Genomic DNA, 26,110 nt, shown 5'->3' with positions numbered 1-26,110 from the left:
AGTCAGGCCTCAGAGAAATCGTATCTAGGGCTAGAAATGCCTGGGACTCCACAACCTAGTCGTCTGGAGGAACCCAGGAAAATGTCAAGATGAAGGAGCAAAAGGCAGTCTCTGGCCTCCAGCCCATGCAGAGCAAGTCCAGGAGAGGTATACATCAAAGAGATTAGAAGACACAAATCTGAAGTTCCTGAAGTGATGGCAACTGAAGTAATGAAATAACTTTGTGAGGCCACAAAAGAAATCAGATCAGAAATAATATCTCAGGTAAAAGGAGGAATGAAAAACATAATAAAAGAATTGCTGAGTGTATCTAAAGAAGACATAGATAAAAAATAGAGACATATAGGAAAATGAGAGAAACCTTGAATGAACAATACAGGAAAGATTTAGAATGCATAAAATAGATTCCTTTTTTATTGGTACCAGGGATCGAACTCATGACTGCCTGCTTACAATGCAGGTGCTTATGTCGCTGAGCTAAATCCCCAGCCCCAATAGATTCAAAGAGATATCCAGGAAATTAAAAACTCCATGGAAAGCTGGCAAAACTGCTTGAAAGGAACCAAAGATAGGATTTCAGACCTTTAAAGACAGGTTTTCAGCTAGTGATCACCACAGGAAAGGGAAAGATCTCTTAAAAATAACAAGGAAATAACAATTCAATGGTTGCAAGAAGACACAAAGAAAAATAATTTATGAATGATAGGGGTCAGTGAAAAAGCAAGGTGTTGTAGTTAGGAGTTGTAAGCAGAACTATTAGAATCAGGATACAGAATTTATAATATTATTTTATGATGGTCACCCAGAGTTAAACACAAGAAAGTCCACGACACTAAAGACCCAGAATATTCAGCCAAGGACTTGGATCCCACAGCAATGTCCTGCATGAGTCCAGATGAAGACCTAGAGCCCATGACAATGCCTCCCTCAAATCCAACTGAAGGTCTAGAGCCCGTGAGAAGGACTCATGCCAGTCTCTTTTATGGATCTGTGCTGGGAAGGCCCAAAGTTCAGCGGTGGAAGCTAGAAAGTCTATGTCAGTCAGGTGAAGGAGCTGTACTGGTAGATTGAGGGTTCTACACTGGAGCTGAGAAGTCATGCTCAAAATAAGAACCAAGGCTTCCCTGAAAAGTACCACAGCCATCTTCAGTGGCACAGAGGTCCTCCAATGATAAGAACAGTTGAGTACATGCCAGAAAGCCAGCATGACAAATTTCTTCTGGAGATTAAACCACACTTCTTTCCCTCTGGAGCCAAGAAGTGATGCTTGATGTAAGGACCAGCGCTCCCCCAAAGTGAACCACAGCCATTCTCACCAACAAGGTCCCAAGGTACTCTAATGACAATGTTCAAACTTGCACTGGGGAAGCTATTCATGACCATTTCCTCCAGTAGAACCAATGGTTCAAGACAGCAACACGGAGAAACCCACAATGCCTAGCTCTTCTACATGTCTCTATTTATGCTGCCAACTTTATTCAGGTGGGCCATCTACACTCAGCACCATGCTGATTTAATTCAGCTGGTGTAAAGTTGACAACCAGTTTAGGGTCAACACAAATAACATAAAAGGAGTAGTTACAAAAGCAGTAGCAGAAAACTTTCCAAATATGGGAAAAGAACCCACATGTAAATAAGTGAGGCATGTAGAGCTCCAACTAGCCATAACCAAAATAAATCTACATCCAAACATATGATAATCAAGATCCCAGAAATCCAGCACAAAAACAGAATACAAAAGCAGTTAGAGAAAAGAAACAGATCACCTATAAAGCAAAACCCATCAAAATCACAGCATACTTTTCAACATAAACTATCAAGTCAAGAAAGCTTGGAATAAAGCATTTCAAGTCCTGAAAGAAAACATCTAACCCAGACTGATGTACCCTGTAAAACTATCTTTCAAAATTAATGGAGAAACAGATACTTCCATGACAAAAACAAGTGAAGGAACAAATCAACCCTGCAAAGAGTACTGAAGGGTATTCTAGAGGGAGAGAAAAATGACACAGTTCCAGGAACAGGGGCAATGAGGGATTGTCAAACAGCAAAAACAATTGAGTGGAGACCAAATGTAGGGAGCCAATGGCAGGAAAATTGCAAGACAGAGAGGAGCCAGTACATGATGGCCATAACCATTAATGTAGATTACCTCAATCGACCAATAAAAAGAAACACAGAGTGGATCAAGAAACAAGATCCACCGGTATGCAGTGTACAAGAAACATTTAACTCAAAAGGAAATTCATAGATTAAAGTCAAAGGAGTGAAAACTATGCTCCAGGTGATAGGAACCAAAAAGAGCAGGGGTAGCTTACCCATCAACTGCAGAATGGCTAAGAAAGATATGGTGTTTTTATACAATGGAAAGCTACTCAGCTATAAACAAGGATAACCTCGAGACTCTTGTAGGTAAAAATGGATGCAACATGAGATAATACTAATGGGTGAAAGGGTTCAGACTCAGATGAGTGAGAATTGTGTTGTCTCCATAGCATAAAAAAAGGAGTTAGTGCGATCCAAAATGTACAATTGATATTGTGAAAGTTAAAAGGGAGGAAATGTCCAAAATGGGAAGGTGGTAACCATTGTTAATTTCTTATTATCTTGTTGTGAAGTGCTGTATTCATTGTTCAGTTGTGTTTGGTTTTATTGTTTGATTTTATTATATCTGTTGGTATGGGCAGCTGTTTTGAACATAACAAGATATATTATGGTAGCCATTGTCGATTTTGTATTATCTTGTTTTGAAGCCCTGGATCACTTTCATTATTCTGTTTTGACTGATTTTATCCCATTTTGTTTTGTTTTATTATGTATGATGGTGTTCGTAGCTACTTTGAAGATAACAAGAGGCATTATGGAAGCCGTTGTTGATTTCTTACTATCTTGTTTTGAAGTCCTGTATCACATTCAGTGTTTTGTTTTGCTTGGACCTATTCTGTTTTATTTTGTTTTGCTTTATTCTCTTCAAAATAAAATAGTGGGGGAAAAAAGGCTAGGAAAGTAAAACACGTGCACAATCAATGTAAGTGACAGATGTGTATAGAATGTGCCTTTGTCATATGTGAAGACTGCCTTGGACGTGATAATTAAAGATTATTTTCCTTTTGTAGAGTGCTACTGGTATTTTCATGTAATTCATATAGGAATTTGATAAAGCAACTGAACTTCATGCCAAGAACCAGAATACACCACAAGGTCAACACAAGGAGTTTTATGGGAAGCAGAAGTGGCACTTTACTCAGCGGACCAGGGCAAGGTGCACAGGGCAGGGCTGAGCAGGGTTTTTATCGACAGTTAAAAGTGGGGTAGGTATTGTTTTGGTCATGGGCTGAGAGCTGTAGGTGGCTCTTGCACCTTCTGTGTATGGTGTCTTTCTCTGGAGGAGGTTGGCAGTGGGGCTTTCTGTTACAGGGGATATTTCCTTGTTCTTGCCATCAGGCTCTTGCAAGGCGGTAATAGACTTTTTGTCCCTATGTTTGGGGTTTTACAATGGTGTATGTGTGGTGGGGGACTGGTCGCTGTTGACCAGCTCTATCAGAATTTATTGCTGTTCTGTTACACTTTGTACACCAAAAAACTAGTGATTATTGAAAATTTTGATGTTTTTATAAACAGCTCAATATTAATAATGCAATATTTTACTTTAGTGTTTTCTGTTAAGCATTCATTGTTTAATGTAATAATCATAAAATTAAAATTAAAAATTCATTAATAGAAATATTCTAAAGAATAAACATGAGTTTAATATACCCACGTTCATCTATGTTTATGACAAATAAGGTGCTATGCTCTGAGGGTTTAAGACAGGTTTGGCTGTGTGACCCAGGATAGCCTCAAACTCATGATCCTCTTCTCGAAGCCTCCTGAGTGCTGAAATTACAGGCAGGGACTACCATGCTTGACTTGCGTTTTCCTTTGTACACAAATAAAACACAAATCAAAGTGGCTTCCAATGTTTCAAAGGCAAAGAATTATCAAGGGCTATGAGTCTACATGATCTAAGTATGGTTTCTGAGTTCCTCTGGCTTGGATTGAGACTAGGAGTGTTTAGAACACGACCTTTCACTGTTCAAAACCACCCATAAGTTCTTGCTAGGAGCAGGCGACCCTCTCTGTGCTGGCCCCTGCCTGCTACTATGATTCACCTCTCCCACTGCCCCCTGGCTCAGTCTGGTTTAGCCAAAGGCATTAGTCAATGTTACTTCTAGACATGTTCCCCTATTTCTGGGGTATTGTGTTCCAGGTTCATGTGATCCAGTTCCTCACTTCTTTGAGAACCCTCGGTCACTCCAACAAAACAGGAGCTTCTGTCTCTCTCGATTGCCTACTTTAATTTCCTCAGAGCACTTACATCAATTTATTTTATTCACAAACGTGTTTATTTTCTCCTTGTTAGAATGTAAGTTTTGTGAAGGCAGAAATGCTACACAGACTTTGAGACAGAGGCAGATTGATAGCTAGGATCACACTAAAAGCAAGGCTCTGGGGGCTGGGGATTTAGCTCGGCGGCATAAGCACCTGCCTTGCAAGCAGGCAGTCGTGAGTTCGATCCCCGGTACCGATAAAAAGAAAAAAGACAAAAAAAAAAAAAAAAAAAAAAAAGCAAGGCTCTGCTTCTTCCACAGGATGATTTTGAAGGAAGAACAGTTTTTCTAAAGTTTCCTTTCCAGAGCGCCATTTGTAGTAGTGAATCAAAATGCTATTTTGTGAGCTCATGAAATTAGACTTTTTTTTTGTGGTACCAAGGATGGAACTCACGTCGCACTTGCCTGGCAGGCGCTTATGCCGCTGAGGTAAATCCCCAGCTCTGAAATTAGACTTTCAAATAGAATATTTCTTTTCAGGTTCTTAAATGAAAAAGTTATTAGTGCACTTAGCACAGTAACAGGCCATAGTAGTATTTACTAAGTAGCTTTTACTATTTTATCTGTTATTTTTTGTCTGAGTTGTGCTAAGAACTGAACCCATGCTAGGCAAGTTCCCCAAGGAGTTACATCCCCAGCCCTATTCTTTATCTGTTAAATGGAGACAGTTCCTAATTATCACCCCAAGTTATAAAGTTCTTACTAGATTTCATGTGAAAGCTATAGGTTGGGCTTCTTGTGTTAAGTCTTGTTTTTCACTTTAGGAGACAAGAACGTTTGTTTTCCAAAGCCCTTTTTAATGTTCTTTATGGAAAGCTGGGCCATACTGTTCTTCAACTGAGGCACCTTAAACCACGGGCATTGTTTGAAAAGCGTTCTGCACTTATCAAGCTTTAGGGGTGGAAACCTCTGTCCCACATCCGAGTAGAAAGCCTTGCCAAAGGAAACACACCGCTTGGCCTGGGTCAGCCGGCTACCTCACTCGGCGTGCTCGGCCAATCAGAAGAAGTTTGGCCCTCTACAGTTTCCGTCCGCTCACTAGGAGGCGCTGCGGCTGCCGGGTTTGTAGGGGGCCGGGCAGTTGGACTGCCGGCTGAGGCTTGTGACCATGGAGTGGGGCTCCGAGTCTGGGGCTGTGAGGCGGCACCGCGTCGGATCTGAACGCCGGGAAGAATCGGCTGCGGCCACTACACAACCGGAGAGGGAGACGCCGGCGCAGGAGCTCCCGGCGGACGCGCGCGGCAGTGGCACGAGGACGCGGAAAAGGAGCCAGGCGGGCGGCGGCGGCGCGGGGAGCGGGCTGTCGGAGGCGCGCGCCGCGCTGGGGCTCGCGTTCTATCTTCTAGTGCTCTGGGCGCTCGTGCAGCTTTCGCTGCAGCAGCTCGTGCTGCGCCGGCCTGCTGGTCACCGCGGCGAGTTCAACGCGCGCCAGGCAAGGTACCGGCCGGGCGCAGCTCGCGCGTCCCTCCGCGGCCCCGGGGCGCAGGTCCCCTGCGTTTCCGAGTGCACGAGAGGTGGCCATGTGTGGCCTTCTGGGGTGCAAACAGCAGAGAGAGGGGTTGGCTGTTGCCGAGTGTAGCTTCTGGGGCAGACCGGGGATGGCCAGTTGGATTAAGCCTGCTCGTTCACCTTTATACTGTCCTGCCTGCAGATGCTTTGGTTATTAGTCATGCCCTCTCGCCCCAGAGCAGTTTGCAATTTGTTACCTGGGTTAGCACTGCTTTTCCTTTGAAGTGAAGTAGAATGAAATGTATGTGTCTAAATTAATTTTTTTTGGTGAGGATTGTTGGGGGAGGTTGTTGGAAAGGGCTAGTGTATTGCTCAAACTTTTGAGGGCTTGTAGTCCCCAAATCTGTGGCGGCTGCCTGTGGGAGAGACTACCCGTTTAATTTTGCACACATAATTTCGCTTGTCAGATTGTCTTTGGGTGATTGTGTAAGGTTTGACTTTTTTTTCTTTTTGAGACAGGGTTTCACTATGCACTTCAGGCTGGCCTTGAACTCACTTTGTAGCACAGGCCTGCCTTGAACTTCCAGCGATCTTCCTGCCTAAATGTCGAGAGTGCTGGGCCAGGCATGTGCCACCACATTTGGCTAGGTTTGCCTTTTTATTTTTTTTTATTTTTTATTTTTTATTTTTTATTTTTTTTGGTCTTTTTCGTTTTTACCGGTACCGGGGATCGAACTCACGACTGCCTGCTTGCAAGGCAGGTGCTTTTGCCGCTGAGCTAAATCCCCAGCCCCAGGTTTGCCTTTTTAAAAGACATTTTGCTGGGAAAGGTGATTAAATCAAAGATACTGTTTTAAAGTTTGTGAAATTGCAAGGTAGCAGAAAGAGTTTCAATCACCATTGTGTTTTAACTTTTTCTTTCAAAGCAAAATGCTGAAAACCTATTTTCCTAAGGACTTTCTGGGCTGTATCCCCATTTTTCTTCACTTGTAGTTAAAAGACATACAAATTTTGTTTTGTTTTGTTTTTTGTTTTCATTAGGGATACAGTTGGTTTTGTTGCGAATTGAAGTTATTAGGTCCCTGTGCACAGCAGGAGGAGGATGAGTCCATTTTTCACCATCAGAAGTTTTTCTTTGCTTATTTAACCTTTTGATTGTACTCCGTTATAGTTTTCTGCCACTTAGGGTTGGTAACTCAGAATCCAGAATCCAGAACTCTCAGGACTACAGCCCACTAAAGTCGAATTCTGACCTATCTAGCCTTCGGGAGTTAAACATTACACATTTTGAATATATTGTAATCCCTGGTCATTATATTGATTTAAGGGTTATTAGAAGGTGGGAGTGAGGTAGGAGAAAATTTTGAAGGTGTTAACTGCTGGGAGGCAAAATGTTGTAACTACACATGCTTTTCTCAGTGTATCTGAAATAATTAAAGGCATTCTTTTTTATATGAGAAGTCGAAGGACTAAGTTTTTTGGAAGAGGAAGAAGTGTATAGTAGAAAAGTTGCTCTATGCTAAGTGTTAGTTTTAAATCAAGTGTTTGCCATCATCATTCTTTTGGTTGCTTTCAGGGATTATCTTGAACATATTACAGCCGTTGGCCCCAGGACTACTGGAAGTCCAGAAAATGAAATTCTGACGGTGCAGTACCTCTTGGAACAGATTAAACTCATCGAAGTTCAAAGCAGCAGTCTTCACAAAATCTCAGTAGATGTACAGCGGCCCACAGGTTCCTTTAGCATTGACTTCTTGGGAGGTTTTACAAGCTACTATGACAATATCACCAATGTTGTAGTAAAACTGGAACCCAGAGGTGGAGCCCAGCATGCTGTCCTGGCTAACTGCCATTTTGACTCAGTTCCAAGTTCACCAGGTGGGTGTGCTTTGCAGTCTTTATTAGTCATTGCAGTGAGAAAGTTTGGTAACCCAAAGCTCCTTGGGGACCATTTTTGTAGTTTGAACGCTTTTTTTTTGTCTTTTCGGGACAGGGCTTTATTGTGCAGTTCAGAGCAATCCTCCTGTCTCAGTCCTCTGAGTGCTGGGATTTTATAGGTGTGTACCACTCACATTATTATTGTTTTTAGCATAGTACTAGCAACCCAGTGACAGTACACGGTGTTTCTGATGTACCCTTATCAGTGTTGGACAGTGTTCATGCTTTTGTCTTATAATCAGATTCCCTTGCTTCAAGTGTTTATGCAACTAATTGTTGTAATAGTCTTGGGGACACCAGGTAAGGGACTGTCCGGTCCTTAAGTGATGTGTAGTTTGGAGGACATTACTTCTAGTATTTTCTCTCGACCTGTGGAGGGAGGATTTTAGTCTACTTGGAGTATGCCATATTGTTAAGAGAGCTAACTAAATTCTTGCTGTGAAAAATATAGACAAAACAGAATGCAGTGCTTAATGTTTAGGAAGGGGCCCAGTTACCATAATTGTCGTGAATGAGAATCCCCAAAATTACTTTCACTTACAAGATTCCTCAGAAAAATGTTTTCAGTAGTTGGTAGGTAGGTGGCAATAGAAAATAGCCTTTTAAAGTGGTATTGCAGCATTTTAGATACAAGATGGCATCTGGTTTAGCTTCCTCATTTGGGATAAATTTAGCTGATCACTACTACTGAGAGGTCGAATTGGGATCAGATTCTGGATTTCCTGCCTTGGAAGTTCTTGCAGCTGCTTTTGGAAGGAAGGAAGGTTTAGAGTTTAGTAATCCTTTCAGTTCTCATCTGTTCAATAAAATATAGTAATTTCCTAATAGTGTTGCTCAAAGGATTAAATATCCCTTTCAGGGAAAGTCTTACTTTTTTTGTTTTTGGTATTGATTTTAAATATTAATACTTTTAGATTATTTGAATATATAACAACTCCAATATAGTTACATAAAATGTGAAATTTACTGGACAAAACAGTTTAGATTGCAGTTATCTTTAATTAAAAGCTAATCCAACGTGGATACCCGAGAGGTCACTCTCCCCAGGCTCTTTCCAGGTAGTGTAGAGGAGCACAGGCCTCTGCCCCCTGATGTACAGTTCCCTTTCCACAACGTTGGAGAAGAAGCTGGGTCTTGTGTCTGCGCCTGAATATTCTAACAACTTCTCAGAGTCCTTTGGGCAGTGACTGAGGAGATAAACCATGCAGGAAACAATGTCTAGTCAACTTAAGACTTCAAATTTGAACTGCAGGAGTCTGGGGTTTAGCTCAGCAGCACAAGCACATACTTGGCAGGTATGGGGCGAGTTTGATCCCCGGTATAAAAAAAAATAAATAAATTTGAATTACAAACTTCAAAAACAAAGAAAGGTAGACAGTAATATTTAGACTGTGCTTTTGCTTTTTCAGAAGTTAATATGTGCACATTTGTTATATAAAGGCAGAAGTATCTTTGTGTATTCTGAAGAAATCAGTGGTGCTTACCTTCATTTCAAAGCAATAATAAAGGTCATCCCACTTAGTAGTGTCTATTATGCTCAAATTCTGGGAAAGTGCAAATAAATACCATGGTTACTGAAGAACGACTATGTAAGATGTGCAAATATCAGAAACTGATGTAGAGGAAGAAAAAATAATTTTCCTTCCATCCTTCATAAGTTTCAGATAGCATCGACTCCTAACTGATAAGAAGATAGATTAATAAGAAAAGTTAATTGTATATATATATCATCTGTACATGTGGGATATCCAGGGAAAATGAGTAAAATCTCAGAGATGTATAGCATCTGGTTTGTATAGTTTCTTCAACAAAGAGCTGTGTCTTTTTGGAGAAGTGACTTTTTTCCTTTGGAGAAGGAAAAAAGAAAAGAACTTTGAATGTCTGTGGGCTTCAGGTTGTGAGATGGCAAATAGTAAATGAAGGGTAGTTAGTAAAGTTTGTCATCTAGAGGATAGATTTCCTCTGATGCTATCTGTAGGCTATTAGGGTCCACAGCTGTCTTTGGTGATCAACCCTTGTCCTTCCTGGAAGAGAATAGACCACGATTTTTTTTTTAATCGGTACCGGGGATCGAACTCCCGACTGCTTGCTTGCAAGGCAGGTGCTTATGCCACTGAGCTAAATCCTCAGCTCCTAGAACATGATTTTTGGACTACCTGCTTCTCAGTTGCTTTTAGCTCAATATAATTCATATTTTGGGGTGACTTTTTCTGTTTATCTTTTTGTTTCAAACAAGGTCTTGCTAGGTAGTTCAGGCTGCCCTAAAACTCATTATGTAGCCCCTGCTGGCCTTGAACTTGCTGCAGTCCTCATGTCTCAGCTTCCTAAGTGCTGGCATTACAGGCGAGACCAGGGTGTCACTTTACCTAGGGGCGGCATACTTGGCTACCTTTCTTATATAGTACCGAATATTATAAATTGAAGTTCGTTAATTAAAAGATGGCATTCTTGTGACCTATTAGAACCTGTTTTTACATATAATTTTATAGGAACATCTGTATTAACAATCTCAAGGAAATTTCTCTAAATAAATAGTAAGGTATTAAAAATAATCTTTTACATGTTCACCAGATACAGTATCTCCCAAATGCTTTTAGTAAATCATCTATTTGAAGCATGAGTTGTCCCCCTCCCCTTTTTTTTCTTTTTGTGATGCTGGAGTTTGTCTGTTTTTGTTTTTTGAGATGGGATCACACTGTAGTTTAGGCCGGCTTCAAATTCACAGTGGTCTTCCCACCCTAGCCTCCTAAGTCCTGGGATTACAGGTGTGTGCCAGCATGCCTGGCTTGATGTTGGGGTTTGAACTGGGATATTATGCTTATTAGTTAAGTACTCTGCTGTTGAGCTGTACTTCCACCCCAGTAACTATTGTTTTAAAAGTTCTCAGTAGAGTATCTGCACCTCCAGAACTGATACCAGTTTGAAGTAATTTTACCCACCAAAAGACCTTAGTTATCTTTTTGGGTCTATTGTATTGTTCTCCAGGTCATTGATAGAAGAGACATTGGGTTATTTTGGGAGTGGCTTCAATTTCAGTGTTAGTTCTAAGTGGAAAAGAATGTTGGTTAATGACCCAGCCTCTTTAAATACTGTAGTGTCCTCTTTCTTTCACTTTAAAGGTTTTTGACCCTTCTCAAAAGTTTTGACTAGAGAGGGTCAGCAGAACTGTTAGTATAAGAAAAGTAAATGGACAGAATTTTAATTAATCCTATATACTTTTCTGCTTTTTTTTAACTTTGAATAAAGAATTTTTTTTTTTTACTTTCAAGTAACTCAAGCAAGTTTGTATCATTTGGTTTCTGGAAAGTGACACTGTTTACTGTATATGTCTCCCTTCAGGGTTGATAACTTATTTTTGTTTCACTTTTACTAAAATATAATGTAGTAATCACCAGTAAGACAATGTTTCTTCTTGAACACAGTCTGGAAATTAACACAGCCTAAACAAAAGCAGTTTATTTTAGCTGGCTAAGGGCCTTTATAAGGAGAAGGAAAAAGAAACACAATGCTTCCCAGGTGCTAGGCACTGGGGATGTTTTGTGTGATTCTTGCAACAAAACTGTGAGGTAGATGTTATTAGCTTGCTTTCTAGTCAGGAAATAGTGAAGTAAAGCAACAGAGCTAAAGTTTATTTTTAAGTCTTTTTTTTTTTTTTTTTTTAGTACTGGGAATTGAACTCAGGGCCTGGGCTTGCCAGGAAGGTGCTCTGCCCCTGAGCTACTTCCTTGGCCCTTCTAAGACTTTCCTGCTCCACAATCCCACTAAACTTTGTAGTACCCTACCTAGTGCACATGCCCAGAAATGCCATTGCCTTCTTTAAATTTGTTGTGGAAAATTACAGATACATGAGAAATACTTTAGTCTAAATGCATTTATCACTGAGGTTCAACAGTTGGTTCTTCTTTTCTGCCTTGGCCCTCCAAGTCCTTATTTTGAAGCAGATCTTTGCTGTGTTGTTTCCTGGGTAACTGTCTCAGTCTATATTCCTGAAAGATAAGCATCCTTTTTGCCTTCTTAACAATTCCTTCAGTTATTTTGCCTAAAAACCAAACATTCAAGTTAGGGATAAAGCCCATTTGTAGAATATTTTCCTAGTATGGATTTGACCTCCACACTGTAAAACATCTTCCCTCACCCTGAAAACCTTAATTCCTGCGTATCATCAAATAGCCAAGTTTCTTGCAGTGCTTTTAAAAAATAAAGGCACTATAGTCCTCTTTATCTCTTAATTAACATACAAAGTTGCTGAGTTAAAAGGGTAGGAGGTATAACCAAGTTCTCTGTTGTTTCAGTGCAGAACATAAGAACACAACTTAGGGCACTATTCTCCTTTCCTTTGTATCACTAGATGGTTATAGTCTTCGTACTTTTTCATCCCGTTCCCTTGGAAAAACATTAAAAGATACTGTACGTTCACACTGCCCCTTCTGTAGATGTAGAACTATTTGCATCCTGATTTTTATAGGAAGACAAGGGAATGAGTCGGGGTGGGACATAGAGGAAGCCATGTGTTCCAGAAGTGTTTATTACAGAGGATGTTAATAGGAATAAAGAATGATGCTGAGCAGTTTGGATGCTGAGAATACCAGTTTTTAATATGATTTTGCGTCTCACTTGCTTGATTTGTTTAGGAGATAATTGAATATCTTCAGTGAGCCAGGCATAGTTCTAGGCATTAATTATAAGTCAGTGAGCAAACCAGACAAGGGTCTTTGTGTGTGTGAGTGTGTGAGATCTTTGTGGGGCTTATTACTGGTAGGTGTAATTGTCGCCTGACAATGACAGCTGTGTTGCTATTCATGTAGCTATTGTGATGCTTCTCTGAGAAGACACGGCCATTCATAGCCATAATGGTTCGTAATGTAAAGGTTTTGAAATCTGAGAAACAAATATGTTTTCTCTGATTTGAAGGTGCCAGCGACGATGCGGTTAGTTGTTCAGTGATGCTGGAAGTCCTTCGAGTCTTATCAACATCTTCAGAAGCTTTACAGCATGCCGTGGTATTTCTCTTCAATGGTGCTGAGGAAAATGTCTTACAAGTGAGATTTTACAATTCTGAGTACTCAGCTTGATTAATAAGGGTAATAAAAGCTAACTAACATTGATTTTTATTCATGTGAGTAGTATCAAAATGATGTGCAGAGAAATATTTTATCTTGCACTGTTTTAAAAATCAATATATGTAGACATGGTCAATATTTGTAAAACTCAGTTTGGAACAAGCCGCTCTGGGAGTGGCAGTGTGATTCTTTTTTTTTTTTTTTTAAATACTGGGGATTGACTCTAGGCCTTTTGCACTGAGTTGATCCCAAGTCTTTTTTTTTTTGTATTGGTACCAGGGATCGAACTCACAGTGCTTGCAAGGCAGGTGCTTATGCCACTGAGCTAAAGCCCTAGCCCCCGATCCCAAGTCTTTTTAAACACTGTAAAAATTGGACCTCAGTCACTGAATTGTCTGGGCTGAACTTGACTGTGCTAGTCCTGCTGTGGCCTGTTTGAGTGCTGGGATTACAGGTGTGCACCGCAGCTGCTTCCTCCGGTCTTCTCTGGCCCTGTTGTCTCAGAGATGTGTCTAAGCAGGCACACAGCATGAATGCCTAGCCATATGGGTTGTATCTTCTCTCTGCTTCTGTTTTCTCTGCTCTTTCTTTGCACAGCCTCACACTTTCCAGTAATGTTGTTTAGCACCACTCATAGTAATCAGGCTGCCTTTGTGATAGATAGCTTTTCATTGAGCAGCCTGCACATGGTTATTAAGTATAGAACTACAAGCGTTTTTTTTTTTTCCTAGAAATGCATCTTTGGGAAATTACTATTTTGTTTTCATGTTATTTTTCTCATATCAGAAACTTAAAAGATTGTTTCTCTCTTTCTCCCTAAGGCCAGTCATGGTTTCATTACTCAGCATCCATGGGCCAGCTTGATTCGTGCATTTATTAACCTGGAAGCAGCAGGTGTCGGAGGGAAAGAACTTGTGTTCCAAACAGGTAGGTGAGACTGTGCGTTGTGGGGCTGGGGATTTAGCTCAGCGGCATAAACGCCTGCCTTGCAAGCAGGCAGTCGTGAGTTCAATCCCTGGTACCGATAAAAAGGAGAAAAGACCAAAAAAAAAAAAAAAAAAAAAGAAAAAAAAAGACTGTGCGTTGTATGTTTTAATGCAATTTTGGTTTTTATGAAAATGGAAAGTTTCTGAACTTTAATCCCCTTAGCTACCTCTTACATGAGCACTCTTTTTATTTTTTTACTTTTTTTTTTTCTTACATGAGCACTCTTTTAAGGCATGAAGTGGTTTCAGTTTGTTTTTGTTAAAATTTTTGACTATTAAGAATAGCGTGTAACACTTGTATGGTGGTCATTATATGTGAGGTGTTATTCAAAACACCTTGTATAAGAATATCGTGTACAGGTACAAATTCCCTATGATGAATGTGATCGTTGTGTATATCTAAAATGTACCAATAAACTTTAACTGATTAAAAAAACTCGTGTGTGTGTTATGCTCCCCCTACTCTTCACTATATTAGGGACTGAACCTGGGGCCTTTGCACTCAACCATATCCCCGGCCCTTTAATTTTACTTTGAGATATGGTCTCACTGAGTTGCGCACGACGGGCTGGAACTTATAATCTTCTATCTCAGCCTTTAAAGTCCTTTAATTCTCAAAGCGACATAAAGAGTAAGTACTATTATTACTCTAGTTTTATAGATGGGGAAATTGAGGCCAGAGAGTATAACTTTCACAGTTGGTAAATGGCAGAGTAGGATTTGAATGTAGGCAATCCAGGTTCAGAGAGTTTACCATTAACCACTGGCCAGCTTGTCCTGTAGTTAAGTGAACGTTCGGTTTTTCTAAGGATAACAAGATAGAATTGAAAAAAATAAAATAAAAAAAGTAATATTGTCATCTTATTAGAATTCAAAGCTCATAGATGTGTTTAGTCAGGCCTACTAATATCTGACAGTGGAAGTTTCATGCTATTTCCCTGCTCTGTTAGAAATGTGGGTAATATATTTTATCCAGATATATTTTATATGCCAGAAAATTTAATAATTGACAAGTATGTTGAGTGAGGTGGGGTAGAGGAAGTAAGGTGATATGGGAATATGTAGCACCCTTGAAAGACATATTTAAGTTATTAAGCTATGCTAAATAAATTTTCGTAACTTAAATCCTTAAAGGATTTCCATCCAACTTACTTTAAATAATTTTTACCCTTCAAATAGCTGTGTATTTTACTTCTGCTAACCCTTTGGGAATCTCGAGGTCATAGGACCAGAAGCAGCAAGGTTCTGCTTTTTTTCCAGCTATTAAACCTTTCTACTTCCTCCTCATTGGATGAAGTTGGATTCTACAGGAACAAGTAGCTGTTGTCTCTTTCCTCTATTTCTTGAGTATCACTGAGGATAAGAATATGTAAAAAAGCAGCAGCATAAAGTTCTGTAAGAAGACACTGAGTTTTTCTTTCCCTTTGTGAAAATCTGCGACCCGTAGGACGGCAATGTGTCAGAAGTACTCAGTTGCTTTATAGTCTTAATTTATTGTAACAACATCCTGTTTTCATGCTCCTGCTCCCCAGAAGTAGCCCAGTTTGATGGGCTAGTCTGTACCTTTTTGATTTTTTTTTTTCTGTGTGTACATATTAATATATTCTACACATGTATAGTCCAGCGAGGTGAAAACACGGGTTCCGAGGTTCAGCTCCAGGCTTAAGTCAGTTCCTTTACTTACATTTATTGAGTACTCATTTGTGCTAGGTCTGACAAGGTTTTTTCTCTTCATTAACTGTATGTAGTTTTAGATAAAAAATGTACAGCTTCATACATTTTAGAAATAATTGTATTTAGAAGAATATAAACAAATTTAGTAACAGCTGTAGCTAGATGGTAGATTTTTTTGGTGGAACTGAATCTGAGCTGTCCTTCGTTTCATAAAGTTAACATTAGAATTGGCATTACTGCTTTACTTCTCTATAGTTTTATATACTGGTTAAAGTTTCTTGAGTACATGCATTACTTTAATAAAGGCAAAAACCAGACCTGGAAGACATTGGCAACTATATATATATATATATATATATATATATAGTTTAAATGTTTTATTCATTTAAAAAATTCCTATATTTCAAAATTAATTTTTTTTTTTAGGTCATCCTGCAAAAGGTTTGGAGAGAATGTTTATACACTTTGTCTTAGTTGGCCTTTTTTTTTTTGGTGTTTCAAGACAGGCTCTTGCTATATAGTTTTAGACTGGTCTTGAACTCACTGTGTAGCTCAGGCTGGCCCCAAACTTGTGGCGATCATCCTTCCTCAGCCTCGAGTGCAGGGATTACAGGTGTGTACCACCATGCCCAGCTTCTCTCAGTTTTTATATTTTTCTTCCTAGTTTTGAAGCTTGTCCTTGTGGTTAAACTGCATACCTGAAAGCTGGGTGCCTTTTTTTTTTTTTTTTTTTTTTAACATTCCAGTACCTTTCCAGTATCCCTGTTACTTCTCATATTACTGCCCATAGCAGGCTAGCTTTCTTTTGAATATGTCTTTCAGAAAGCTAGCTAGTGTTTTTGTATCTGACTAAAAGGAGATAAAAGCCCCTCTTGCTACTACCAGTCTTGGAATTGTGCTAGAGTGTATGCCAGATGGCTCTGTCTTCAGCGTTTTGAACAGCTCTTTTTCCCCACAAGTGTAGTAGTACTTGTCCTGTCCCGGAAACTTGGCAGTTTACAATGCTTTGTACTCCAGCTGTGCTGCACTGTCACCTCTGAGAGAGGTATTCATTTAAGGCATTTTTGGTGACTAGAGTAATTTTTTAAAAGACTTACCTAATTTTTAAAAGGACCAGAAAGAATACTTTATTAGACCAGTGACTTAATGAGTCGGGAAGGTTTGATTCAGAAATTGGGACGGTGGTATAAAATTCAAGCTTTTAAAATTTAATATTTTAAAATAGTGAATAAAATATTTAAAATAGTAATATATGTTCCCATTTAAAATTTTTTTTATATAGCCAAGCATGGTGGTGCTTACCTATAATCCCAGCTACCCAGGAAGCTGATGCAGGAGGATTGATTGCAAGTTCAAGGTCACCCTGAGCAACATAGTTCCAGTTTGCAAATAAAAAGGGCTAGGGGTATAGTTTGGTGGCAGACCATGGGCCTAACATGTGTGAGGTCCTGGGTTAAATCCCCAGGACGACCTCCTTACTTCCCCACAAAAGATACTACTAACTTTAAATCCAGGATAGACAATAAGCAAAATGGTCATGGAATCTTCTATTTTCTCTTGTGAAAATACCAGTTTCTCTGTATTCTGCAACCAAGAGCAAATGACTGTTATAGGTTAATTAATTTATACCTTTCAGGAATTTTTGTGTGCACCTGTTGTGTGTGTATGTTTGTGTTTGAGAATGTTTGTAAGTTTGTGATTAGAACATACAAGAGAGAGTTCCTACAAAAAATGGGATCATTTTTGTCTACTTTATAACCTGTAGGATGTCTTCCTGTTTTTTAAAATTACAGCTTTATTGAGGTATAACTGATAACCTGTGACTCGCTAATTTAAAATGTAAAATTCAGCATTTTAAAGGTATATTTAGTTATGCAAGCATCATCCTCATCACTTTAGAACATTTTTTACTATCTCCGAAAGGAAACCCAGTCACTCCCCGTTTTTTGTGAAGCCCAGGCAGTTACCTGTCAGCTTTCTCTCTCTACTGATTTGTCTGTTCTAGATACTACTTTAACTGTTGTCTTTTGTGTGTGACTTTTTTGACTCACTGTGGTGTTTTTGAGGTTCACCATGTTGTAGCATGCATTAGTGCTTTGTCTTTTTTACAGTGGCTGAGTGGTCCCTTGTGTTACATACATACCACCATTTTGTTTACTTGTTCGTCAGCACATGGGCATGTGTGTGCGTTCATTCTTAGGTTACTGTGAATAATCCTGCCATGGACTTGCTTTTGGAATCTTTGCATGAACACATAATTTCCATTTTTTGGGAGTAGGTACTTAGGAATGTAAATTTATGTTTAAATTTCTAAGAAATCGACAAACCAAACCAAGGATGTTAGTATTTTTTTGTTGTCATTTTTTGTTTTCGAGTTCCTGGGGCTTGAAGCCAGGGCCTTGCACATACTAGGCAAGTATTCTGCTGAGTTGCATCTCCAGCCCTCATTTACTTATTTATTATTTAAATATGTTAGTTTTTCTGTACTGGGAATTAGACCTAGGGTTTTCTCAGCTACATCTCCAACCTTTTAAAAAAATGTAAAAGTTTGAGATAAGATCTCACTAAGTCGCTAAGTTGCCTGGGCTGGGCTTTAACTTGCTATACTCCTGTCTCAGCCTACCACAGTGCTTGATTGTATGTGTGTGCCCCACCATGCGTGGCTTCTTTATTTTTATTTTGAGGCAGGGGCTTCCTAAGTTGCCCAGCCTGGCCTTGAACTTGTGATCTTTCTCAGCCTCCTGAATACCTTGAAACTGTTTGCCTACAATCCCAAGTTTTATTTGGAAAAAAAGTACAAATTTATACTTTAATTTAAAATATATATTGGCAAAAAAATGAGTAAAATGGTAAGACTGGAACTGGTGAGTATAGAGAAGTACACATTTTCATAAACTATTGGTAGAAATATGGGTTGACTTTTGCCAATATGTCCTACTTTTTAAAATGTGCAGATTCTTCATTCTAGTAAACTCTTCTGGGATTTTTTTTTTTTTTTTTTTGTCTTTTTGAGACAGGGTCTCACTAGGCAGTTCAGGCTGGCTATGAGCTCACTTATAGGCCAGGCTGGTCTCAGACTTGAAAGGATCCTCCTGCCTCTGCCTCCTGAGTGTTGAGGTTATAGGTGTATACCACCACACCCAGCTAATTTCTGGGATTTTATTCTACAAACATAGTTGACATGGATATATAATCAAAGTATTACATAATCATCTTGGTCTTTTTGAGTAGAACATTGAGAATGTTTTTAAGGTTAGAAAGTAGGAGACTGGCTATATAATAATGATTTAAATTCTGTTTTTGTCACCTGACATTAATTTTTCTTTCTCCATAGAAATACCTTTGCTCTCATTGTAAAGAAAATCACTTTTTCCCCTAACCCCAACAACTGCCTTCTCTGACTCTTCATTGCAAAATTCCTCAAAAGAACAGCCTATAGTGTAGTCTCTAGTGTCTTTGCTTCTTTTGTTTGTTTGTTTTTTGGAAACAAGGTCTCACTATGCTGTTCACGGTGGCCTTGAATTCATTATTAGCCCAGGCTGGCTTAGAATCTATGACAATCTCTCTCCCTCAGCCTCCTGGTACTGAGATTATAGTTGTGTGCTGCCACACTCAGCTTTTGTTCTGTTCTTGACCAGTTTACCTCCCTATTTTACCAAAACTTTTCTTAGAAAAGTCACATTGGCAAATTCAGCGATCAGTCTTCAGGTCTTACATTATTTGGCTTTAATAACAATTACCGCTCTTTGTCTGTCTCCTTTATTAATTCCTTCATTTTTGTTTCTTGGTGTTAATATTACCTTCCAAAGATGGGAATAAGTAGGGCAGTGGAGATGGTGATGTGGGTCTGCTTTAGCTAGACTTTATTCTGGATTAAGTTCAGCCTCTCCTCAGCATCATACATGCCTGTGTGCTTAGTATGAAGTATGAAGAAAACTGGGACTTGTCCTTTAAGCAGAAGTTTAAACACACACACACACACACACACACACACACACACACACATATCCCTGTAAGCATCAAGCATCACAGGGTTTAGGGTTTAGGTATTGGCTGGAGAAAAATGGAAATTTAAAACATGTCTATGTGTGTCTACCATCTTTTTCTTTAGGATAAGTAACAACTTGCTGGAGGAGGCAGGTTAGGGAAGCAACTAAGCACCAGTGTTGTAATTAAATGACATAAACTCAAATCTCAAAATCTTTAATGGTTTTAGGCTCCTAAAGTGTGAAACCTTAGACAGGTTACATAATCTTTCCAAACTGCGACTCCTGATCTACAAAAACGATACCTTCGTTACTTGCCTCTTATGATTAATAATCATGGAATAAAACTTCAAGTTTTAATTTCTCATTAAGAGACTCCCTTTTGCTTTGTGTCATGGAGCTTATGTAACTCAGGAGCCGATCACTGTCCCTCTCTTCCTTTGTACTGTCTAACCTGTCTACACCCTGTAGAATTCAGTGAGTGTTCCATGAGAGGCTAGAATAGAGCTAGAGCACTTACATGCTGCAGTAAACTGTCTAGGGAGTTACAGGCCAGGTAGCAGATCTTTCAAGTTGTAAATCCCTTTCTTGCCAATGGATCTTGGTATTAAGTACTGTACTTTTTATGGTACAAATGTATAAAATGCACTTTATCCTTTTTTTCCCCCCTTTGGTCTTTTTTGAGGCAGGGTTTTATGTTATGGTTCAGGCTGGCCTTGAACTCACTTTATAGCCCAGGCTGTCCTCGAACTCTCAGTGATCGTCCTGCCTCAGCCTTGCAAGTACTGGGATTATAGGTGTGTGCCACCATACCTGATTTAAGTATTATCTTTAGGTATCTTTTATTACATAAAAAAGCTCACTGTTTCTGTTTGGCTTAATAAAATTTTACAAATGCAATACTGTAATAATGTAGCCACTTCTCAGATCAAGACAGAATATGATGGGTGAGAAGCCTTCTGTGGCCTTTCTCCCAGTGGTTACTGTGTTACTGATATATCTTGATAGATTTAATTTTGTCCTAGCAAACTGAGTCCAGCAAGTTATATATACCAAACAAGTAATACTTTGCAACCAATTTTGAGCAATAAGATGGTTTAATATTTAAAAATTAATTTATATAATTCATTACATATAAGTATAGCAGAAAATTATGTGAGTTGGTAATCTCAGTAAAAACAAATATGCTTCTCTATACAATATATTTATCACATTCAAGAAATGTGATATAGAGCTGACCAACAAAAATGCATATTGAGATTTCTCCAGTTCTAATAGATTTTTAAAAACTTTCATAAGTACATGTGTGCAGGACATAATGATTACATTCACTATAGGAAAATAATACATGTACATAACACATTGCAGTTCTTTTTAACCCACTTCCCTCCAACCCTGTTTCATTTTTCCAGCATCAGATTCATTTGTCTTATAAGACCTTATAAAGTTAATTGTCATTTATATTAATTAAAAACCAGGCTAATATGATAAACAACATAAAAGATATAAGATGTTATGGTTTGTGTTTGGATTGCCCCCAGGCCTCATGCAGACATGGTGATGGCTAAATCTAGTGTTTGTGATTAGTTTGTTGTCTAGCACTGGTGTGAGTGCTGTACCCCACTCAGGGTTTTGTAGCCAGCATACTATATAATACAGAAAAGGAGGTGTGAGTTTTCTCTTTTTACCGTTTGCTTTTGTCGCTTACGGCTGCCATGAATGGTTGTACCTTAGCCATGCCACCAAGAATTAGAGACAGCTGAGGATGGACTGAAACCTCCAAAAACTGTAAGCTAAACAGAACTTTCCTTCCTTCATTTTGGGTGTCAAGTATTTTGTCTCAGTAATGAGACAAAAGTAACCAAGACATAAGATATACTAAGTCAGGGTATACGTTTAGTTATATTATCCATACTGGATTACAATCCCTTTTGTTTTTCTTTTTTCCTATTATCTTTTATCTTTTTGTATGTAATGAATTTTTCATATAAGATAAAACATGCAATTATATTTGAGCTGTGTGTCTGACTTCACTAAACATTATGGTCTCAAGGTGCATCCATTTTCCTACAGATGACTCAGGGTTATCCATATATATATATATATATATATATATATATATTTTTTTTTTTTTTTTTTTTTTTTTTTTTTTTTTTTTTTTGGTCGGTACCAGGGATTGAACTCACGACCGCCTGCTTGCAAGGCAGGTGCTTATGCCGCTGACCAAAATACCTGCCCCGGGTTATCCATCTTTTAAGGCAGAGTAGTACTTCATTGTATATAAATACCAGATTTTCTTTATCCATTCATCTGTTAATGCACATACAGCCTGTTTCCAAGATGTAATTATTATGAATTGTGCTGTTGTAAACATGGCTATGGATACATCACTGAGTTATATCTTAAAAGCTTTTGGAAAGATCTAGAAGGTGAATAGCTGAATCAAATGGATTTTCTATTTTTAGTATTTTGAGCAACCTCTTATTGATTTCTTTGGTGGTTCTGATAAGTTTGGCTAAGGGGTTTGACAATTTTATTTAATCTTTTAAAGCGTCAGCTCTTCAATTCATTGATTCTTTTATTGTTTTCTTAGTCTCCATTGCATTATTTTCTGCTCTGATATTTATATTTTTCTCCCTTGAATAAGTTTTGGGCTTGAGTTGCTTTTTTTGTATGACCTTGAGTTTCAACATTAGGTTATTTGAGCTCTTTTTCTGATATGAGAATTCACTGCTGTAAATTTCCCTCACAGGACCGTTTTTTTGTGTGTTCTATAAGTTCTGATATGTTTTATTGGCATTATCCGATGACTTGTAGAAACTGTCTAATTTCTTCTTTAATTTTATCTGTGACTTACTAGTTGTTCAGGAAGGTGTTATTTAATTTCCATGTGTTGATGAAGTTCTGTGGGTTTTTATGCTGTTAATTTCCAATTCTGATGCACTGTGGTCTGATGATATGCATGGGATAATTTCAGTTTCATTGACTTTATTTAAGCATGTTCTGTGAGCTAGTGTGTGGTCTATTTTGGAGAACATTTCATGTACAGCTGAGAAGAATGTGTATTCTGATGTTGGATGAAACACTGTGTAGACGTCTACCAAGTCCATTTGTTCAAGAGTTTGGTTCAGTTCTGATAGTTCTCTGTTGATTTTTTTTTGGGGGGTCTAGTTGATCTACTTGTGACAGTGGAGTATTGAGGTACCTCATTGTATGAGTGCTTATTTGACTACTTAAAAAATTTGTTTTGGCTTTTCATGTTTGTTAATATTTGTTTTAAGCTGGGTGGGGTGGTGCATACCTATAATCCCAGCAGTTGGGCATTTGGGCAGGAGAATTGTGAGTTTGAAGCCAACCTGGGCTACAAAGTAAGTTCAAGGCCAGCCTGAACTTTGTTGTGAAACCCTGACTGGAGAAAAAAAAATTTTTTTTGTTTTATACAGTTGTTGCACTGGCATTTGATGCATATATATTTATCATTGTCTCTTCTCTTGGCTTGCTCCATTTATAAGAATGTAGTAACCTTTTTGTCTCTCCTAATTAGTCTTGGCCTGAAATCCACTTGGTCTACAAATAGAATAGCTACTCTTGCTTTTTTTTTTTTTTTTAATAGATTCTTATTGCATAGTGTATTGTTTTCCATGCTTTGACTTTCAATATATGAATTTTTCAATTAAATGCTTTTCTTTTATGCAGTATATTGAATTGATGGATCTTAGTTCTTGATCCATTCTGCCAGTTTGTTTCTTTTCATTGGAGATCATTTACATTGTTTATAATGATAGGTATTAACTTACCCTTGTTGTTTTATTTTCTTGTTGGTTTCCTTTTTTACCTCCTCTATAATTACTTGTCTTGCCTTAAGGATTCTTTTGGTTGGAGTTGTAGTCCTTGTTCTCTTTTTAGAATGCCCTTTAGAACATTTTGTAGTGTGGGTTTGGTGCTCATTAATTTCTTCAGGTGTTCTTTGTCATGGAAGTGTGTTTTTCTACCATCAATTTTGAAAGATAGTTTTGTGGGGTATCAGTCTGGGTGGAGATTTTTTTAGGGCTTGCAATATCTCACTCCTAAGATCTTCTTGATGTGTTTGTATTCAGAAGTCTTCTGTGATTCTTTTTTTTTTATTTTATTTAAAAAAATACTGAACAAAACAGAAAATGGGTAGAAATAATACATACATTCAGAGAAAAAATAAACAGTAAGAAATCACTAGTTGATGTTTACATACTGTCCTTTTACAAATAGTTATTCAAGATACTAAAGTGGAGCATATAAAGTGGGGATTCAAACAGTGAGACTGTAACCAGTTCTGTTCAGCTATCCAACAAAAACTTGGAAATATGGTCATCAATCCTATACCCTTAAACATACATGCAGTTATCCATATCTTCAATTATGTTGAGATTGAACAAACCCAAGCAGGCTAATATCACTCGGAACAAAGAATAATACTATTGCTGGGTTTCACATTATGACACTATAGGATCAGCACTGGGTATTTTAGTGTCTGTTTTTCTTTAGAGTATCTGTTCATTTCATCATGTGTCATAAGGCCAGTTCTCATAAATTGTTTATAGATTCTACACATGCATGAGTCTTAACATGTATTTCTATCCTTTCTATATTAGGAGAAACAAAACAAAGCAAGACAAAACAAAACATATTCCTATAAACACATGAAATGAAAAAGACATGTAAGACTGTTGTTGTACAAGGAGTTCTACCATAGTTCCTGTGTTATCTCTTGTTATCTTTAATAGAATTGGCTATATCATCAGACATAGTATAAAAATTGAATATATCAGTACATAACAGTATTAATGAAAACACAACTTTGTATATAGTATAAAACTTCAAAAAGAGGCAGTTATCAAACCAGAATGTGTACCGTAGAGTCTTGTCATCTTCAGTGTAGTTGCCTATACTCTCAGACTTGATACTATCAATCATATCAGTTTTGAATAAAATCTGTCAATACCAAACAGCAATCAAACCAGATTTCACTAAGATCAGTCATGATAAAACAGTATATGTCATATAGGAAATTAAAGATGATTACTGTGCTATATCCTGATGTTTTTGGGATAGCTGTCTGTGCCCTCAAATCTAAAGTAAGTAGACAAACTGGGACAGAATAAAATATCAAAAAAGAATAAAATCTACCTAAGCAAAGTGGTGCGAGTAATGTGGGTTTTAAGTCCTGATACACTATTAACAGTATCTTTTGCCATCTTTTTTTAAGATTCTCCCTCCCCTTTCACTTTCCCAGGGTACACTGTGCATTTTTGGATCTGACCAAGACCCTTGGTTTTAAATTGGAGGGAGCAACCTGCTGTTTACCTAAATGGTTCCAAACCTTCTCTTTCCTGGACTTGATCTCTTAATTGTATTCCTTTACCTATTAAAACCTGTCTTTCCAAACTATCCACAAATCCTGGTCAAGTTGCCCCTATTACTCTCTGGTTCTCTTGTCACATAGAGCATTGTTTTCTCATATTTGATTTTCAGTCCAGGTACTCTTTTTCATGTTAATTATATTTCTTATAAATAGCATCTCGTTGGACCCTGCCTCCTGATCTCCACGTGTGATTCTTTTTTTTAAATTTAGTGTATCAAGGCCATCTATATTAGAGCGTATAACCAACCTTCTCTGCCTCATTTCTGTTATGCTCTTTTTTTTTTTGCCATCAGTTGTCTGCTTATCTTCTTCATTCTGTTTTCTGCTCCATTCATTGAGGCCTCTCTACCATTGTTCCTGGAATCCTAGTACTTTTTTCTCTCTCTAGAATGCCCTGCGGTATTCTCTGTAGAGCTGGATTGGTGGTTGCCAATTTCCCAAGTTCCTCTTTGTCTTAAAAGCATCTTGTTTCTCCATTAATTTCTAGAGAGAGTTTATCAGGGTATATCTAGAGAGAGTTTATCAGGGTATATCAATCTGGGTTGGAGATTATTTTCTTTCAGAGCTTGGAATATTTCACTGTAGGCTCTTCTTGACTTGATGATTTGTGTTGAGAAGTCTGCCATGATTCTGATGGGCCTTCCTTTATAGGTTATCTGTTTCTTGTCTCTAACAGCTTTTAATATTCAGTTCTTATATTGAATTTCTGGGATCTTGATTATCATATGCCTGGGTGTAGCTCTGTTTCAGTTGTAGGTGGCTGGAGTTCTATATGCCTCATATATCAGAATATCATTTCCTTTTCCTATGTTTGGGAAGTTTTCCTTAATTATTTCTGTGAATAGCCTTTGTAGGTCCTTTGTTTGTACCCCTGCTTCTTCATTCACATTCTTTATTCTCAAGTTATAAATCCTTCTGTCTTCTAGCCTGTGTATTATTACTGTTTGTTTCCTTGTTATTTTAAAAACATTTCCCCTTTATATTCTTTATCAAATGGCTCTCTCCTTTGAGTTCCTCCATTCTTCTGTCTGTGTCTGCTTGAGGGGTGCTTAGCATCTTTTTTATTAATTGTCTTATATCTTGTTTTACTTGGCTAAATATTTCCCTTTTGAACTCCTCTGTGAGGTCCCGAAGATATATCTTTATGTCCACTGGTGCCGTGTCTGATATTACATGTTTGTTGTTCTCATTCTCCTTTGTATTTACCTGTACTGGGTCAATGTTCTCAGAGTTGGGACCTGGGGACTTT

The 26,110-nt window shown here is 38.3% G+C and overlaps 1 protein-coding gene and 1 non-coding gene across 7 annotated transcripts in view; both read left to right on the top strand.

Moving 5' to 3' along the window:
- The first annotated feature begins 5,414 nt into the window (after nt 1-5,414).
- The window catches only part of Ermp1 (endoplasmic reticulum metallopeptidase 1), a 79,862-nt gene continuing 59,166 nt past the window's right edge, over nt 5,415-26,110 (top strand). For 4 of the 6 annotated variants that reach the window (XR_010048129.1, XR_010048127.1, XM_003472179.5 and 1 more), the window contains exons 1-4: nt 5,416-5,807; nt 7,396-7,697; nt 12,669-12,796; nt 13,639-13,744. Coding sequence is in view for 4 of the 6 variants with exons in the window: in XM_003472179.5 (XP_003472227.1) it covers nt 5,479-5,807; nt 7,396-7,697; nt 12,669-12,796; nt 13,639-13,744 (865 nt within the window). In the remaining 2 variants the exon portion in view is untranslated. Of the gene's footprint in view, nt 5,808-7,395; nt 7,698-12,668; nt 12,797-13,638; nt 13,745-26,110 lie in introns of all 6 variants that reach the window. The other 2 variants (XM_063250794.1, XM_063250803.1) reach the window with 1 other exon arrangement.
- LOC111757519 (small nucleolar RNA SNORA73 family) lies at nt 8,771-8,974 on the top strand. Its single transcript, XR_002791846.1, has one exon. It is a non-coding gene; the product is annotated as a small nucleolar RNA SNORA73 family (small nucleolar RNA).

Source organism: Cavia porcellus, unplaced genomic scaffold (assembly GCF_034190915.1).
Source record: "Cavia porcellus strain 051 isolate PalLab524CR breed Dunkin Hartley unplaced genomic scaffold, mCavPor4.1 scaffold_1, whole genome shotgun sequence".
Lineage (NCBI taxonomy): Eukaryota > Metazoa > Chordata > Mammalia > Rodentia > Caviidae > Cavia > Cavia porcellus.
The sequence above is the reverse complement of the archived record's forward strand: the minus strand, read 5'-3'. Positions and strand labels throughout refer to the sequence as shown.